Consider the following 20282-nt stretch of genomic DNA (forward strand, 5'->3'; position numbering starts at 1 on the left):
GAATGGAATGAAATGTGGTCAAAATGGCCGCGTAAATGAGTGACATGAAAAGTGTTTCACTGCATCTCACATTGCAGTCAAATTTAAAATGCACATGAAATATTCGCAATAATGTCGAAAAGAAAAGGTTTTGATTTAAAGATTTACCTATCTTTCCTCTTTAAAAACCAGATAAATCCTGACAAATCAATGAAGTCGAACCGCGTTAAGCACAACACAGTTCTCAATTTTACTTTCAACATACATAGCGTGGAAAACTATTTTTAGTATAACTCCGCACATTCTTCCATTCGCATGACGTAGGGAAAAAACAGAAGTGGTAGCATTGATAATTTTTGAGAAACTGTGATTCTTCGAGCAAGCCTTGCTGTCGTTTCCATTTTTGATTTTATTTCGAACTATTTTTTGTGTGGTCAATCACTTTTAAAGTTTTATCGACGGAAGAATAAATGCAATGGGGTTTCCGGTCCACGCGAAGTGTTGTGGACATCCGAGCACATGGTGTTTGCTGTTTCCACTGTCTGACGAAGCATGACGAATGTAACACTTTGACACAGAACATCATTTCAGAGGTTAAGTTTAAACTTTTAAAGCAAATATTTGACCGTTTTAATCTAACAAATGGTAAACTGCATGTATATACTTTAATATAATTTAGTCTAGCACCACAATTGTACAACTGTTATCTTTGTAAAATACTTAACCAGGAGAATGCCTGTAAGACGTCAGCTGACGTCCTACAAAAAGTATTGCCATAGTGCCTATGGCACTGACATCCTTCATATGTTCCAATTTTTCCTTCATTGGAGTTTGGTTCAGTTCACATAAGCAGACTCTGAACAGTTAGTTTGATGTGTCTGGATTATAAAAACACTATTTAAATGAACATAAATCGGGTAGAAGACCCCTTTCTACTCAATAATAATTTGCTAACTGACCATATGATACGCGCATGGAAAAGGGGGCGCATCATGTGCAAAAAAAGGCATTGAAAACTGTGTCCAGTAAAGCAAACGGTCACAGTCAGAAGATTTACACAATTCTGAAAGCTCTGCTATGGATGAGGAGGATGGTGAGGAGGGTGGCTAGACACCCTGGTGGAATTAAATGACCCATGAAAGGGCGCCAGCTCTGGAGAGCTACCTGCGGCCACCTAGCTAAGGGAGTAAACCCTGACAGAAAATCCGATGTGGGGCCCCTAAGGCGGCTGGATGGCAAACTTTGTCACTTTCCGGCAGCTCCTGCGGCCGCGTTGGCACCAAAACGTAACAGCCTTGCTGTTCCTTTGGATCTGTCAGCCAGGTGGAGAGGGGGGACAAGCTGCATGGGCAACAGCCTGTCTTCCATATTACATTGCCCAGGCTTATATCCGTCCATCCATCTACAAACACCTTGCACCTAAAACCTGGAGGACACTCCAACTTCGCTACTAGCACTAGCATCGGAACATGTGAAGCAACAGTTACCGGTTATAAATTAGTGCTCAACTGGCGTAGACAGGACCCCAGGGGTTGCTTCTGATGGTGGGAGGGACCGTCACGTCCCACTGGACAGCTACCGCCTGCCCAAGCTGGGCAGCCCCCAGCCAGTTAGGTGCTGTCCTGCCATGACCTGCCTCCTATGGGTGTATGAAGATTAGGAGAATATCCGACAAGTAGGTCGTTAATTTCCGCACCAGGCAAAAAGAAAACTTCAAGAAACGGATCAACAATGAAACTGGCCTGTTGGAATGTCCGGACAATGATGCCTGGGCTCTCCCAAGATCTGCAAGACATCAGTGACGCCAGAAAGACGGCCGTCATAAACAGCGAGATGAAGAGACTAAATGTGGACATTACCACTCTGCAGGAAACACGGCTGGCTGACTCAGGAACACTAAAGGAGAGGGACTACACCTTTTTCTGGCAAGGAAAGAGCTCTGATGCCCCAAGAGAGTACGGAGTAGGCTTTGCAGTCAGGAACAGCCTGCTGAACATGATCGAACCAGGCAGAAAGACTATTGACTCTCCGCCTCAACACCTCCGAAGGCTATGTCACTCTCAGCGCATATGCCCCAACACTGTCCGCCTTTCCAGACGCCAAGGATGAGTTCTATGAAAATCTTGCATCAACCATAAGGAACATCCCCAGCAGGGAACAACTTGTTCTCCTGGGCAACTTCAATGCCAGAGTGGGTGCAGACAATGATTTGTGGCCCTCCTGTCTTGGTTCCTTTGGAGTGGGGAAAATGAAAGAACGGACAGCGACTACTCACAAGTTTTGTACCTGCCATGAACTGTGCATCACCAATTCCTTCAAGATGAAGCCCCAACACAAGTCTCCTGGAGGCACCCGCGCTCAAAACATTGGCACCAACTGGATCTGATCCTAGTAAGACGAGCTGCCATCAAAAACCTTCTCCACACTGCAACCAAAGTAGTTCCACTGCTCAAAGAAACAAGGGAACTCTCGCATTGACGTCAGCAAGATGTCTCAGCCAGACCTTGTAGAACAGTTCGCAGAGGCCTTTGAGAGAGAATTCGATGCACTGCAGCCCAGAGGTTCTGCCATGGAAAGATGGGAAACGCTACGAGACACCGTGCACTGCATTGCTATGGCCACATTTGGGAAGAAAACCGCGAAAACTGTTTTCAGGCCAGATCATCAGAGATGACTCCCAGTATTTAGGCCAGGCGCGCTGCACTCACTGAGTACAAACGGTCACCCAGTGAGAAGAACCTGCAAATCTTTAGGGCCACCAGGAGTAAGGTTCAGTTTAACGCCAGGTGATGTGCAAATGAGTACTGGACAGAGCTCAGCGAAGAGATACAGTATGCTGCTGAAAGAGTCAACATCCGAGGGATGTATGATGGTATCAAGAAGGCACTGGGACCAACACAGAGCAAGACTGCCCCCCTCAAATACTCCACTGGGGAAGTAATCAACGATCCTAGCCAGCAGATGGAGAGATGGGCAGAACACTACTCCTACCTCTACTCCACAGAAAACATGGTGTCCAACTCAGCCCTCGATGCCATCAAGTGCATTCCGGTCATGGAAGAACTTGACGCAGAGCCAACTAGGATGAACTCAGCAAGGCCATTAACAGCCTGACATCAGGCAAGGCACCTGGCAGTGACGGAATTCTCCCAGACCTCATTAAACACTGCAAGACTACTCTTCTGCATCCTCTGCACACAGTCCTCTGTCAGTGCTGGAATGAGGGAGCTGTACCGCAGGACATGAGGGACGCCAAGACTATCACCCTCTACAAAAACAAGGGTGAAAGGAGCGACTGCAACAACTACAGAGGCATCTCACTTCTCAGCATTGTAGGCAAAGTCTACGCTTGGGGCCTCCTAATTTGCCTGCAGAAACTGGCCGAACGCGTTTACCCAGAATCACAAAGCGATTTCCGAGCAGAGAGATCCATGGTAGACATGATCTTCTCCCTTCGCCAAATCCAGGAGAAGTGCAGAGAGCAGAGGATGCCCCTGTATGTTGCATTCATTGACCTCACCAAGGCCTCTGACCTAGTCAGCAGAGACGGCCTTTTCAGGGCTCTTCAAAAGATCAGCGGCCCCCCCAAACTGCACAGCTTGAATGAGTCCTTCCACTCCAACACGAAAGGGGCGGTGCAGTTTAATGGTAACCTCTATGATACAGTTCAAAGCACAGAGTGGGACACACTGGCTTCTTGCACATTATGGTTCCAAATGGCAAGTTGAGCAGCCAGTACGTCCGCCAGTAGTCCTCAGTTTCAGGCTTTCAACACAGCCCCATCGCGATCTGATGTGCTGTGCATGCCTTCATCTCAGGGACAGTGACGTCTCTGGCAGCATTCAGCTTTGAATGTTGACGGAGTTCAGTGATGCCCGACAGCAGCTCCTCTGCAAACAGATTAGACTGGTCAGCCATGAGCTGGAATGCTGATTCTGGGAAGAAAAGCATAAAGAAGTCCACGGAAGTTGTCAGTGTTGACAAGGACACCTGAAACACATGAGCACAAAAAAAAAGTAAAATACAATCAGTAATAATTATATAACAGCTGATTTATTATCAGCTAATGATAAATACTGCAAATAAAAGATATACTCACAAACAAGTGCACAAATAGCAAAAACATAGATTTTTACATAGGTATTGTTTTACACAGTGTATCTCCATAATCTTCACAAGAAAACAGGAAATATTTGTGTGGTAAATAAACATACTGCTCTTGCTCTTCAATGTCCTGCACTTGCCTGATACAATGCACACATAATTTTATATGTGCTACTCTGATCTGTTCATATAAAAAATAAGTGCAACCTAATCTTAGTCACGCACACTCTCAGTGACATACATGTGCGAGCACACACGCGAGCACACACACGCACACACACACACCACACACACACACGCAGAACTCTTACCTGTTTTTTTTTATAGTAAAATTTGGAAGCCATTCTGCAAAACAGTAGGAATCATCCATGTGGTACAACACCCACTGAAACAAATCAGTGCTTGGCACATCTGTTCTACCACGCCCCCCTCACTCCTGGTCATTGGTGTGTAGTCGAGCTTGACCCATGTACGGCCACGCTGTGTTGTTGGTCTCCGACGTGAAACAGACGCTGCGACTTGAGCAAAACACTCTTCCCCTTCACTATCAGTCACTCACAACTGCCGATGTGGTGGCCGTAACAGGAACACATGCTCCACTCGTCTGGCCAAGCCCCATATGCTCGCAACTTGGTACTTGGCTCGGTGCCCAGTCACCACCACTATCACTCTCCCCCTCAGACAATGAAACTACTTCATCATCATATGGGAATTCCTCGCCTCAATCTTCATTTTGCTGGCCTGAATGCAGTCTCAGTTGCTCGATAACTTGCTCAGTTGTGAAGTAGCGTTGTCTGATTGTCGGTGCAGCCATTATAGAAAATGAAAGATCGAAGTTGCGGATAAAACTATAATAAATTTACAACAACAAAAACTCGCAGAAGTACTGAAAAAATGTTGTCGATCAATAGCAGGGGATTCCCCTGGTCACATGCACAAAATATGGCCTTTCAAACCTCCCCAAAATAAGAGTGGGTAGTTTGTGAATGACCTACCCTGTTTTGGTCGCCTTTTGGCGACATCGGTGGCCTCCCTAGCTGGTGCCAAAAGGCAACATCTGCAGCCAAAGTGTTAAGAAGGTAAGAGATTTTTCTTTTTTCTTTTTTTTTTAAGCATAGTGAGTTGTTGTTTGATTGTAATGTCTTTTCAGAAGTACTGGAATTTTGTTTGGTACCAAAATTGTAAAAACTAAGCAAAACAAACAAAGAAAAAAAAAACAGCGATAAAAATGATTTTTTCAGACCACTAGCTTCTTTTTGTGTGTTTTGGTTTCTGCATGATGTTTTTAACACAACAGTCAAAACTGGTGCAAATACTAATCAAAAGATAGCATAGTTCTGTTTAGCAAATTGTACATTTTGTTAACATTCTAGATAGTCATGCCTACACATTCTTTTATCATGGACTTTGTTAAACAAGTAAAAGTAATAGGTCAGATGAACATGAAAACACATTGCGTTTGAGGTTATTCAAAATTTCTTTCCAAAGGATCATAAATATAATAATTCAATATATGATAGTCTATTTTAGTTCCGTAAGCAAGAAATACATCAAAATAAGCTTCATTGTGAGTGATTTGGGATATTTATAGGACTATTTAGCTTCCACGTGATGGGCTTCACAGCATTCACTCTGACCTCATTGACCTCCAATATTTATGCAATGCCACTGCAAACTTTCAAAAAAATTTTATCAGCATATGTAGAAAGACCTTTGCAATAAAATGAGTGAATTTTTTGGCATTTCTGTGTTTTTATTTTTTTACTCTGTATGTCACACTTTGGTACCCAGCTTTGGAGAATGACCCCCATGTGTGTGTGTGTGTGTGTGTGTGTGTGTGTGTGAAAGATGGTAAAGGGGAAGAGTTCCAGAGGGAAGGTGGTGCAGACATCTACATGAAGGCTGCTTAGATAAGGGGCTTGAGTGTGGAGTTTAAAAACCTATTGAAATTATGTAAAACAGGCCACTAGTTCCACAATGTCCTTTCATATGTGTCAGGCTGGAAAAAGGGGGATGATTGTAGGAAGGATGGGGTGGGTATGTGACTGGTCATAATATTATCACTTTCAGCTGTCAGGGATTCTCAGCTACAGCTAGTGGTCAGTGTCTTGGCTCAATGCCAAAGTTGCCACAATCATTGACTGTGGTTTTATTCACCCCCCATGCCCACCCCCCACCCCCAAACCTCCCCTCTCTCTCACCATTGATGGGAGAGATTCAGAGAGAGGGACAGGGAATGACAATACAACTCTCAGCAAATCATGAAAATGAAATCTGTAGGAGGGGAGGGGGGGATGATCTGCTCTACCGCTGAAAATAGCGGATCCACTGAGAGTTACCCAAGCCTGATCATGCTGATGTGTGGTTCCTTCATCAGAAATGGATTTTGACCCCCACACCACCACCCCACGCATATGGGAGGTGGTGGTCTGGTGGAGGGAAGAAAGAAGTGTTAGGGAAGGGAGTAGTCTAGTGAAGGGATGAGAAGGAAATGAGGAAAATTGAGGAGGTCATGTTTCTGTTGACTTGATTTCAGTCCATTCTATAGGATGGCGGTTTCCTTTTTTATCGGCACAAAGGAACTTAACATTGAGATGAGGGGGAGTGAGAGGTGAGAGAAACTGAGAGAGATGGGGAGAGAGACAGAGACTTGGGAAGAGAGAGAAAGAGAGAGAGAGAGAGAGAGAGAGAGAGAGAGAGAGAGAGAGAGATTGCAGTCAAGTACAGGAGGAGAGAAAGAGTGTTGAGGGGGCCGGGGATAGCACTGCAATGGTTCTGACAGCTCTGTCAGTGGAAGTAGAAAGGTAAGGTGGAGGTGGAAGAAGGTTGGTGAGGGAGGTAGGCTGCGGAGGGAGGGAGGTGGACACAGACATTCAGTACGTTGGTCACCAATTTTTTTTGTGTGTGTGTTGTTGTTTTTTCTCACCAGAAAACGGATGTTCCGTTTATGACACAACCCTAAAAACTGAAATCCGACACAACACGGAAGAGTTGCACCCATGGTGTATGTTTGCATGTGTGTGTGTGTATGTGAGTGTCAGTCTGCAATATTATCATTCAGTCTGCAATATTGTCACCAGAATTCTCCTACAGAGAGAACATCAACATCATCCTTGTCATCACCTGCAGTTCTTGCTCCTGCTGCTCAGAGATGTTCAGAATGCAGGGTAGGTTGGGAGCCAGGGTCTGGTATGATGGCAACATGTTCAGCAGATCTGTCAGCAGTCGCACCACAATCCCAAATGCCCGAGCCAGCTGTGACGCTGTGGTAGCCATGGTGATGGCACTGCTGTCCTGGTTGGTGGAGGTGGTGGCTGGGGTGGTAGTGGTGGTGGCAACAGTGGGGGTGCGGCGCAGTGTAGAAGGGTCGATGTAGATCAGCCCCGTGTTGCTGGTGGCTGTTTAGGATCAAAATATCAACCAACAAGGTTAAAAATTAAATAAATAAATAAATAAGAAGATTGAGATAGACAGAGAGCAAGAGAGAGAAATAGTCATCAAGAAAGACAACTACTGTATCATTTACAGCAGAAGGAAATTAATTCAATTAGTCTGTTTTTATCTGATGATAATCTTTCTAGGAACAGCAATTTTTTCATTAAAAGAATTGTCCTTGCAGTACTTTTTTCATTACTCTTCTTTTTCGGGCAGAGGTAGGGTTGCAATTTTTTTTTCAAACTCACAAAGCATATGTGATAAGCTATTCTTTCATGTTTCATTCCGTCTCTCAAATTACTTATGGACAGAGCATGCTCCTTGACGGGATGATTTTGAAAGCCAGTGACATCTGTACTACGAAAGGGACTGTACTCACTGTTGTCACTGCGGCGGGTGCTAGTAGTGTTGGTGGTGGTAGTTGGGGGACGGGTGGTGGCAGTGGAAGAGGCTGCAGCTGGCTCCAGGCGACGTATGGCCCACTGCATGGTCTGAGGTGCCTGCAGTGTGCGCTGTCCCTGTGTCCCTGCAACATGAAGTCATAACAGTCTTAACAGACTGTGCAGGGTCTCCTCAGGCATGTGGCCTTCAGGAAACACAGCACCAAACAAAAAAGAAAAAAAGAAAAGATGTTGACAAGACAATCAACGATTCTTCTGTTTGGGTTTTGAGTGTACATTTGTTTCATAGTTGCTGAATATGGGGGAAAACAATTTGTTTCCCATCTCTGCCAAACACACGACAAGAAGAAATAAACTTGTCTCTGAAACAGTTGCAAGAAAGAATGGAACCTAAGCATTAGACTGTCAAACTCTACACTTGGCCAGTTCACAAATAAACAGCTCCACAAAAAGACTGCTGTGGCCACTTCTGATACATATTACATAATTTGTTTTTGGTTCTTGATTAACTACATGTTTTTCTCTTTTTCAGATTTCTGATACTTACACCAGGTACTCCAAACAGATTTTTATTTCAGATGCACATAAACTATTTACATCATTGTATAGTCCTTTTTTATCCTGAATCCACTGGTATAAATTTTATCAATATCTATGTCAAACGGTTCCGGAGATATGAATTTTTTTTTTTTTTTTAAATTTGGCGAAAATTTGTGCCAAATTTTTCAAAAAAAATGAAATAAGGATTTTGAGGGCTCAGTACACTTGATTTATGGTATGAAGATGACTATTTTCTTTCTTTTTTACACTGTTCCCAATAGCATGAGTAATAAGCCTGATTTTTTTTTTTTCAGATTCAGAAATGACAGGCTCATGTGGTTGAAATCAGAAAAATCTTCAATTTCAAACTTTTGCACATGTTACAATTGTAAATGTTATTTCAGATAATTTGACAGCATTTTTAAAACTTGGTATCTCAGCTTTCATTTAAGCTACAGAAATGGTTTAGGTGTCATTGGAATCAGAAAAAAGAGATCTATTGTTGATTTAGCGATCTATGTGCATTTCTCTGAAAATAAAATGTTCAACAATTTTTAGCTTTTTTAAAAGTTACCTTCAACCTTAAACAATTATAACAGCAAAGAAGGTTATGAAAGCTTTTTAAGTAAAGCTTTTAGTGTATGAACTATTAACTCAATCGAGTCTTGCCGGATGCGGATTTCTGACGCTGTTCCATTCGCCCGAAGGCGTGTCGGACGCATTTTTATGACCGATTTTGATATTTTTTTTTAATGTTACCCATCTTACTTTAAGGGTGATAACTCATGATTTCCAGATAACTCACTTTTCTTGCAAGTTCCTTCCCTTAGACCGTTGTTCATTTATTCTGTAGTTGTTTTATATGGTTTTGAACTGACCGACCCTAAATTCACAACATCACATGGTTTTCAACATGGCGGCACCGAGGCGAAACCGAATCGTGCGGAACATAAAGAGTGGCACAAGCACTCAAATTGATTCATGAAATCAGGTCTGATGATGAAGATGATGTTGTTGGATTGTTCGACAATGCAGGTGATGAAATTTGGCTTTCAACATGGCGGCACCAAGGCGAAACCGAATCGTGCGGAACATAAAGAGTGGCACAATCACTCAAATTGATTCATGAAATCAGGTCTGATGATGAAGATGATGATGTTGGATTGTTCGACAATGCAGGTGATGAAATTTGGTTTTCAACATGGCGGCACCAAGGCGAAACCGAATCGTGCGGAACATAAAGAGTGGCACAAGCACTCAAATTGATTCATGAAATCTGGTCTGATGATGAAGATGATGTTGAATTGTTCGACAATGCAGGTGATGAAGTTTCAGACACTAACACTGACGATGACGAAGGTGGAGTGGCCGGTTGGCAAAACTCGACACCAACACGTGCGCATGTTGCAGCAGCTGATTCTCTAACTAATGGAGAACAACTCGAGGAGATGGAAGAAGATGACGACAATCTGTTTGACGATCATGGAGATCCAGATTATATGTATGACTGGAGTAGAAATTTGGCAAATTTTCCAGTGAACCCACCCTTCTGTTTGACACCAGGATTACATGGACCCCTCCAATTGCCGCCTTGGGAGGACTGCAAACCAATTGATTCCTACAGTCTCTTCATTGATAAAAGTATGTTAAAACATATGAAAACAGAGACAAACAGTTATACTGCAAATAACATCCAGCAGCTACAGCAAAGAGCACAGCTTTCCCCATGGTCAAGATTCAGCACCTGGAAGCCAGTGACATTGGATGAAATAAGGAAATTTCTGGCTATCCTCATTCACATGGGGATAGTAAAGAAGCCGAGGATAGTGGACTACTGGTCTACTAATCCAATTATGAAGACCGGATTTGCCTCCAAGCTGCTGAAACACGACATCCTGTCGTTCTTCCACCTGAATGACAACTCTACATTCCTGGAGTGAAACCATCCTGACCATGATCCACTCCACAAGCTGAGACCACTGACTGACCACCTTGTGCATGTAAGCTATTTTCTGTGTGTGCGTTTTGAATGTGTGTGTGTGTGTGTGTGTGTGTGTGTGTGTTTTGAATGTATGTGTGTGTGTGTGTGTGTGTGTGTGTGTGTGTGTGTGTGTGTGAGTGTGAATTATATTATTTATTCTTCCCCACTTGTTAATTATTATCAGCTCAAATGATAGCAAATGATAGTAGATTGTGGTAGTATTAGCTGAAGTAGTAGTGATGGTTTGCTGTGTCATACATATTGTGATTGTCCATAATAGTAAAAACTGTCTGCATGTTTCAGGTCTTCAAAACTGTACATCCCGGAGGAGAATATTTGCATCGATGAGGCCCTTTGCCCCTGGAGAGGCCGGTCATCTTTCCGGGTCTACATGGAGGACAAGCCAGTAAAGTGGGGCATCAAGCTGTATGAGCTGTGTGAGAGCTCCTCAGGGTATGTGTGGAACCTTGAGGTGTACTGCCATAAGCTGGGTCTCAGCAACCGCCCCCATGACATTGTCTTCAGGCTTTTAGACCAACTGCAAGACTGCAGCTATGTCCTATATGAGGACAATTATTACTGCTCACCCACCTTGGCCCACAGTCTCACTGCTGTCAACACTGGATGTGTAGGCACTGTGCAGGCTAACCGGGTGGGCATGCCGAAGGATTTGGTGACCGGAGCCTTCATCTGAGGCCAGATGGACTACAGGAGACTGAATCAGGTGATGGTCATTACGCGGCTAGACAAGAGGGATGTGCATATGATAACAACTCAGCACATCCCTGAACTGACCAGATTGAGATCACAGTCAGAACACAACCCAAACGTTCAAATAAAGGGCTCCCTCATGACGTATATGGGGTTTCTAGCTGTAAATAGAATCTAGAAAGATTCCCCAAGCTAAAGCGACCAGCATTTTTGTCAATGAACTGAATGCAAACCAGGGAAAAGTCAGAATATTTCGATGACGAGTTATCTCATCGTTGTGGCAGCGAAGTGTACATGCTTGCGATGACGAGTTATCTCGTCATATAGGCAGCCTAGGGGTTAATCCAAACATTCTCCTTTCCGTTACACGACCAACATCGATTTGCCGATGAGTCTGTCATGGTTCATGCATGCTGGGTATTTTCATGTCTCCATAACCCACCGAACACTGACATGGGTTACAGGATATTTAACGTGCGTATTTGATCTTCTGCGTGCGTATATACACGAAGGGGGTTCAGGCACTAGCAGGTCTGCACATATGTTGACCTAGGAGATATGAAAAATCTCCACCCTTTACCCACCAGGCGCTGTTACAGTGATTCGAACCCGGGACCCTCAGAATTAAAGTCCAACGCTTAAACCACTCGGCTACTGCACTATTGCTTAAGGTTCTGATTAAGAACTAGATAGTAATTTTTAGTTTTCAGTGTCTTCTTCCTTTACACATCACAACATTATCTCAACTTGCAAAAACAAAAAAATGCTGCAGCCTCAAATTCCTGTTTGGAGGTGTTGAGCCTGCTGTGCAGGAGGGTTATTGTTGGCCCTAGAGTGATTCTGAGTCCCTTGAGAAGGAAGGGGGCTGGTCTGCAGGACATGAGCAGGGGTTTGGTCCTTCACATTACAGGGATTGTTTGGTGAAGGGCTTCAGCTTCAGCTTCTTGAGGACAGTCTCAGTTTCTTGAGGGCAGATACTTTCTGAGTGCAGGATAATGGATGTGGGAAGGCTACAACAGTACAGTCAACGATTTGACTTAATTCTACGGCTGCTGCAAATCAAAGGCACTGAGTAAAAATTTATGTCAGTTTATGTTCAGCGTTTGATTGCATCATAGGTGTTTGATTGCATCATACCGCTCTTGAATATCCTCAAATGCAGGCACCACCCAGTATCTGCCAACAGGCACAACTTCAAAATCCCACTGGAAGGCAAAAAATAAGCTTCAGTGTCTGCAACATCGTCCACAGCTGTGAACTTGAAATAGTCCTTGGGCAGTAAAGCTGAAGGCTCCTGGTCTTCATTTCCATCAGCAGTCTTTTGTTGTCTCCTTTGTTTGGGTTGTGGGTCTTGTGGCTCATCTGAATCTGAGCTCGCAGACTGTAGAGCAACTAGGATGGACCATCTGGACCAATTTAATTTCTGTGTCACATTTCTGTAGATCTCGAACCTTCTTCATCAATGTTTCCACTGCACTGTACATCAACTGGGGTTATAGCTCACATCAGGGAAGAGGTTATCAAACCAAGTTGCCAGCTGGAAAAAGAAATTTGCACTGATGTTAGCATGCATGCATCTGGATAAAGAAATCTGCATGTGTGTGAGAGAGAGAGAGAGAGAGAGCGAGAGAGAGCGAGAAAGAGAGAGCATGTTTTCTGTCTGTTTTTCCATGTAAATAAAAAAATGTTAACCAGTAAAGAATTTAAAATTATATGAACATGTAATGAAAATGGTCCACCTTATTGCTAAATATACTGAATTATTATTACTCTGGATATAAATTCAACCAAACACTCTAGCAAATATCAGACATAACTAAAAACTGGCAAAACAGAAGCTGAAAAAACACCACCACCCCCAGTAAACTCGAAGCTAAATACATTTTCTCTGTAAATTGTGTAGAAAGCAGCGTTTCTTTCAACAAAAGGCTGCTGTGCATTCTGATGACAACTTAGGACAATACACACCACATTCCTAAAATCTTTCCATATGCTTTTTTTTTTTTGGTGCAGGAGGAAGCGGCTGGGTCTTTTCTCCTTATTTTTTCCTTAATTGCAGCTATTACCAGAACAAAAAAGAAATACTTCTTTTGAAGCCTTGAGAGAGAGAGAGGGAGAGAGAGAGAGAGAAACCATTATTTCTTACTGTTATTCATTTGAACATTCTATCATTTACTAAAATACAAAACTGAGAGCCAAAGGAACTGGACAACTTTAATGGAATTTGTTTTTCATCAGTTCATTTATTCCTTTTCTCTTTTGACTGAAGTGTAAGAGAGAGAGAGAGAGAGAGAGAGAGAGAGAGAGAGAGAGAGAGAGAGAGAGAGAGTGTGTGTGTGTGAGCGCGCACGCATACATGCTTGTGACCCTGTTTTACACTGATATTCATTTAGATCTTTTTTTTTGTATATATATAAAGAACCAACTTGGCTACTTTAATGGATTATTTATTCATTCAATTATTTCTTTATTTGTAATTCTATATATCTATTTACTGGTGAAGAACACCAATTGATCATGCTGAGTGTGAGAGCTAAGCAATGAAGTGCCGACTGAAAGAACGAGTAGAAAATTCATAGGTCACATGACTATAAAAATGCTGAAATTTAGTCTGAAATATTTCATCTATGTGTATGAATCTTCACATACTTTTCTTTTAATCATTTTTTAAGTGGCAACTTGACATCAAAACAATCTGTCTACGCTCATTAAAATCAAATAGTTTTTTTCTTCCACCCTACCCTAAAGCTGCCCACAGTGATACTCCCATTTTGTTTTTGTTCGAAACATCGGGGTTGTCTTTGTACAATCCTCAAACTATAATCGATTTTATAGCAAAAAGAATATTCAAAAATGACCATGAATAAATATACTTACCAACAAGTGGTATCAACGGCACTGATGATGAGTCTGAAGTTGCCAAAATGTCAACACTTTCACTCGTCAAACTGCGTTGTGCAGCGTCAGCCATTTTGCTCCAGCATGAGTAGAAGTTGCAGCGCCACCAACTCAACTCTAACAGTTTTCGCTTCGCGTGAGATTAAAACTGGGGCTTATAATTGTAACGATTTTGCTGCTAAAGGATCAATTTACAAACTTGACTGGTTGAACCAATGATGTTTAAAATCATCTTCAAACATTTCACTTAATCTGTACACATTACATAAATTGCTCGACCACAGCTAAATAGGTATCAAAACGAGGCTACTTTCATCTTCTTTCATCTGATTGGATAATAATTTGGAATTGACCACTCAAGAAAAGCGACAGAGTGATATATTAAGCTGGTATAATAAAAATATAACAACGCCATATACTAAATGATTGACATGAAGGAGACAGCATGATGTTACGCGATCGTGGCTCTGGTGGGGAAGTTCACAATCAAATGGCCAAAGTAATTCGGTCAAACAGATGAAAATTAACACATAGATCAAACAACATTTGGTCACAGTTGCTGATATTCTGACCTTCAACATCAGTTTGGAGTACCTACTTACACATTGCATAGCATAACTATAAAGTATATTTTAACTCATGTAATATATTGTAACTCATGAAAAATAATGATACTCACATCCTTTCAAGGCAGGAGTGATGAAAACTATTCATGTCAACAAAGTCTCTCTCAATTATGAAAATGAAAAGAAAGAAGGAAGGAATTCTGCTCAATGTCCTGTCACTTAAACTGGTGATTGTGGACTTCCAGTTTAAGTATTGATTTTCACATTTGACTGTGATCATTTAAATAAAATAAAATAAAATGGTTAAAAGAAGGAGAAGGGGTTGCCTGGGGAGTTTGAGGAAACAACAGATGGAGGCTGGAATATAAAATATCTGAAATAAATAGAAGCACAATTAAAAAAAAAAAAATTACTGAATAGATTTCATTAAAGTGAAGTTGTAAATCTAATAAGAGAAACAACATAATGAATGAAAAGAAAAAAAAAGACTAATCTCCTTCAGCCTTGTTACCTAAACATTATGATCATAGAACTAAGTACTGAAGGAGTCACTTCACCTGTGGTGGACCGACGTTCCAGCTGTTCATCCATGTAGACGTATTCATCATCATGCTCCTCACTCTCCCCTGCTTCGCTGTCGTACTCATCCTCCTGATTAGACGATTCTCCAGAGTCCTCCTCAGAGAAACGCGGAATGCTTCCCAGACCTGCATGTTCACACATTTGTCAACACTACTTGCTGCTTCATTTTTCACAGAATGAATGACAGGTAGTCTCACAGATATAACACAGAGGTATCAAATCTGTTCAAAGAAAAACACTATCCCAAACTGGCACAAAATGCCTTATTTCCAAACAATCCATTACCAATCCAAATATGGTGTTGACAAAGTATTTCCAGAGAAAATGACAGTTAGCCACAGACATACACACATACATGCATACTGATAATTCATACAAAGACATCATGGACAACTGAAACACAGGATTATTACATACTCACATTGTGTGTTACTAATAATCATAATAATAAAACAATGGACATTTATATAGCACAATTTTCCAGCGATCTGCACAAAGTTCTTTGCATTTCATTCCCTCTTCACCCACTCACTAACTTCCACACACACACACTTGCAAATTTTGAACTGTTTCATTCTTGCATTTCTCCCCCATTTTCCTTTTTGATTCACTTGTGTAAACAATGTAGTATGTAATAACTGGTGTTCAGTTGTCTGTGTGTTTGTTCGTCATTATCACTTCGAATACTGTACCGGAGCCCATATATAACAGTCCAACCAAACACCATATCACCATCCATCCCAAGGAGAGACAAGGAGAGAGCAAGCCAAAACTTTAAAGACCAGGGAAGAAACAGTCAATTAAAAAACACATCTCACCACAATCATCTTTGTTTTCTCATTGGAACTTAAATGTACAACAATTAATATTTTTTGTGTGTAGAGCATCTGTTACTATCCATCTTATGCTCCCTTTGGTGCTTAAAACAGTGCAGGGTGACCTTTCGCATTAAAGCCTCTCCCTCTTATAACAGACCTTGCAGTGACATGGCAAAGATTAAAAAAGAAAAATAATCACGCATGTCCAAAACACACAGCAAACACAACACCACACCTCCTAGTCCCACCCTCTCAACCCTCCTTTACTGATTTTCTTCACATTCAACATTCTCCACTTTAACATTTCCATCACCTGCATCAGAGCCAGCAGTTGCCGCAGTAACAGCGCTGCGTTGGATACTGACATTGTCCTGGTTGCTGTGGCTGCTCTCACTGTCACTTTCCGACTCGGCTAGAAGGTCAAGATCCATGTCACTCTCCCCAGGTCCTGCCACAGCCACCAAATCATGGATATCATCATAATCATCATCATTATTGTTGCTTATAGACCAGCCAACTGCGAAGGGCCATGTCGAGGCTGAAAAAAGCATCAATACCAATCCAGTAGAACATAAAAAGAAAGAAACATGTAAAAGAAAATAAGATATAAAGTTTTATCTTCAGTTTAACATCTATTCACTATAAGTGTTTTTAGACGGAAAGGAGTCAAGTAGTGGATAAAGGAAAGGGAGTGAATGTGAATATTAGTGTAAAAAAGTGTTCATGTCATGTATCAGAGGAAAGGTAGATTATTCAAAGAAAAAGTCTAAAGAGATTGTGGTGTGTATTGAATGAGATGTCATGGGAGGGAGAATATGTATATGCATATCAACAAGTATTAACCTACAACAATGTAAATATAAATAACAACATTAATTGTAATACATCAAAGGAGGATACCAACTCCAACTGGACTGGAGTTTAAAATTTCTGAAAACATTGTTCGTTACTGTAAGTGTTTCTTTGTGTGCAAGACAGTGTGAGTGAAACTGATTGCCAGAAGTGGAGTATCCTTCGCTCTTCAAAATGCAGCGTGGTAAAAAGTCTGCCGACGTCTGCTTCTGGTCTGAGAGGGTTGGTGACAAAAATCAGTTACGGACATTGCTCCTTACAACCAATTGACTCAAGAGACCTACCAAATAAAAGATCACGTTTTTTTACTTTTATGTGGGCTAAGTTTCCAGTTGATATATTTTACTCGATTTATAAAAACGTGGTTCAAAATTTACCTATTTTTCTTGACAGTCTACTGTGCTTCCAGACAAAATAAATCTTCTAGTCAAACCCACCACTGAAAAAAATCATTCTTTCATCTTTAAAATGCTTTATAAAATGACCCGAAAACTTTTAACAAAAAAGTGGAGACCTCGTATTCTTTATACCACTGATCAACTAGATCTATCTTTAGATCTGATGTTTCAATGCCTGGCTTCGTGGAAGTCTTGTCGCATAGCTCAACGTTGTTGAGGTTTTGATTCAAATATGGGGGGAAATACTTTGTCAATCAACACCAAATTTGGCATAACAAGATGACTGGAAAGAACTGAATTTTTCCTATTTTTATGCCAAATTTGTGTCAACTGACAAAGTATTTGCAGAGAAAATGGCAATGTTAAAGTTTACCACAGACACACACACACAGATAACCGAACACCGGGTTAAAACATAGACTCACTTTGTTTACACAAATGATCGGGGATAATGTGCTCCATTAATGCTAAAAATGATTCTCCTTTTAGATATTTTTCAGGATTTGTGTGTGTGTGTGTGTGTGTGTGTGTGTGCTTGCTGTATTCATCAATTTATGTTATTGTTTCCTTATTTATGCATATTATTAACTATTAATTAGCAATCCGTGTCGTGCAGGACCTTTGGCGGCACGGAAATATAATGACGTATGAAGAAATAGTGCGTAAATTAGGCGCTGACCCTGGCCTTCTTTTTGAATACAATGCCATAATAAACTCAATCCCACAAACATGGAAACTCCATCTAGCTAATGATGTCCACAACGATGAAAATCCAAACGACATTGCAACAAAAGAGGGGAACCTCATTACCTTGTCAAATAAACAAATAAGGAAAACATTCGCCCGAAAACAAAACCATGAAATATGTGCAGCTCAGTTTTGGAAACGTAAGCTAGACATCAATATAAGCGACTACTTCAAATTAGCATACGAATGTACGAAAGAATTACGACTGAGGTTACTTCACTTCAAATTCATACACAATATTTACCCAACGAATATTCTGCTTGCTAAAATGGGTGTAACGGACACAAACAGATGTAACTGGTGCCAAGAAACCGATTACATTGAACATGCCTTTTACTCCTGCCCCAAACTTTCCTCCTTTTGGAAACATGTGAAACAACTCATTCTCACACGTTACAATACGCTGATTTCCATGGATGAAAAAGTAGCTCTGTTTGGTACAACAAAAATGGACACTCCAACTGATGAAAAACGAAAGGAAATCAATACGATATTGTTAATAGCAAAACTGTCCATCTCCAAATTTAAATACGGCAAGTGCAAAAATCTTGACCTTATCTTTGAATCAGAACTCAGCCTACGTAACCTATGATCAGTATCCGTTAAGATACCAGAACACTGAGTCAGGCCCACAAAAAATCCTGAGGGTAGTATTCAGTGTGCACATACATATTATTGTACTTAGGTGTAGAGCTTGTGGAGAGGGAGGGGATTGAGTGAGTAAAGGAAACACAGAGAGAGTGAGAGGGTGTGTGTGTGTATGTATACCATGCCTCTCTTTCAGGGAATATGATTTTGTGTGAAGCCATCATGTATGTGTAATATATGTTGCATGGTCTTGTAGGTATTTGAACATGCCATTGGGAAAAGGACAGATTAAAGACATGAGGAAAGAAAAAAAAGAAAAGACAACAGAAAGGAGAAAAATGATGATGGAAGGAACAAAAAAAAAAAAAAAAGAGAGAGACAAAAAAAAAAAAAGAAAAAAAGAAAAAGAAAAAAAGAAAGAACCTTCCAGGGATGCTGAAACTATCCTGCTCACTTGCAGAACTTTTAGGCATCCACTGATTTCTCCTTAAAAAAAAACAAAAAAAAAACTATTAATTAGCACAGCTGATCGTACCAGTTCTAAAGTACATGCAGACATCCAGCTAAACTAATATCAGTGCTGAAGTATAAAAAGGTTGAAAGAAAACAACAGTCTTACAATGCATACAGGCATTGTTATTTTGATTATGTTTTCTTCTTCTCTCTCTCTCACTCTGTATGTATGTGATGAATACTATCTCTCTGTGTAATATATATATATATATATATATATATATATATATTATAGAGCTCTCTCTATCTCTCTGTCTATATATATATATATATATATATATATATATATATATGTATATATACATGTGTGTGTGTGTGAAATAAAACAGAAGTAAGAAAATAGAGTATGTATGTTGTGCGATCACAAAGTTGAACAAGACCAATTGAACATCTCACTGAAAAATTCGTCTGCTATTTTGACGGAGTTCTTGGCTGTCTTTCATTGTCAGAAAGAAAATGTCAGATGATATTAACTGAAAAAAAATTATGAAACCTATCATTCAAATACTTAACAAGAGAGGCAAGGCCTTCAAGACTCACTTGTGATACACTTAAAAAAAAAAATCCAAGCTTTTTATGTATTGAGTATAATTTCAAAATGCAATGTTTAAGATGAGAAAGATCAGTTTCAAGCAAATTAAGTCCCCTAGCATTACAGAGTAATTTCCCTTTTTTACTATCTGCACCAAAACGTTTGCAAAATAAATAAAACTCCCATGCTTAGCAAAAGAAGTTCCTGTTTGAACAAAAAATGATAATAATGACTGCTCTAGCTGTTGGGTCAGAATATCATGATGATCAAAGTGCCAAGTTTAGAGAATACAAAAAATATAAATATAACAGTAAATGCAGTTTGCATATAATTAGGCTTCATTCTTTTTTTTTTTTTGTGCCCATCCCAGAGGTGCAATATTGTTTTAAACAAGATGACTGGAAAGAACTGAATTTTTCCTATTTTTATGCCAAATTTGGTGTCAACTGACAAAGTATTTGCAGAGAAAATGGCAATGTTAAAGTTTACCACGGACACACACACACACAAAACCGAACACCGGGTTAAAACATAGACTCACTTTGTTTACACAAGTGAGTCAATAAAATAAGTTATGTAAAGTTGGTTTCCAAATTTTTGACTCACTTGTGTAAACGAAGTGAGTCTGTTTTAACCC

The 20282-nt window shown here is 40.7% G+C and overlaps 1 protein-coding gene across 2 annotated transcripts in view; it reads right to left on the minus strand.

Moving 5' to 3' along the window:
- The window catches only part of LOC143277157 (E3 ubiquitin-protein ligase UBR5-like), a 152915-nt gene that overhangs the window by 119321 nt on the left and 13312 nt on the right, over positions 1-20282 (minus strand). For both annotated transcript variants that reach the window (XM_076581914.1, XM_076581915.1), the window contains exons 3-6: positions 16329-16463; positions 15173-15322; positions 7898-8044; positions 7207-7481 (exon numbers count right to left, since the gene is read on the minus strand). In XM_076581914.1, coding sequence (XP_076438029.1) covers positions 7207-7481; positions 7898-8044; positions 15173-15322; positions 16329-16463 — 707 coding nt within the window. The remainder of the gene's footprint in view (positions 1-7206; positions 7482-7897; positions 8045-15172; positions 15323-16328; positions 16464-20282) is intronic.

Source organism: Babylonia areolata, chromosome 33 (genome assembly GCF_041734735.1).
Source record: "Babylonia areolata isolate BAREFJ2019XMU chromosome 33, ASM4173473v1, whole genome shotgun sequence".
In the NCBI taxonomy this organism is placed as follows: Eukaryota; Metazoa; Mollusca; class Gastropoda; order Neogastropoda; family Buccinidae; genus Babylonia; species Babylonia areolata.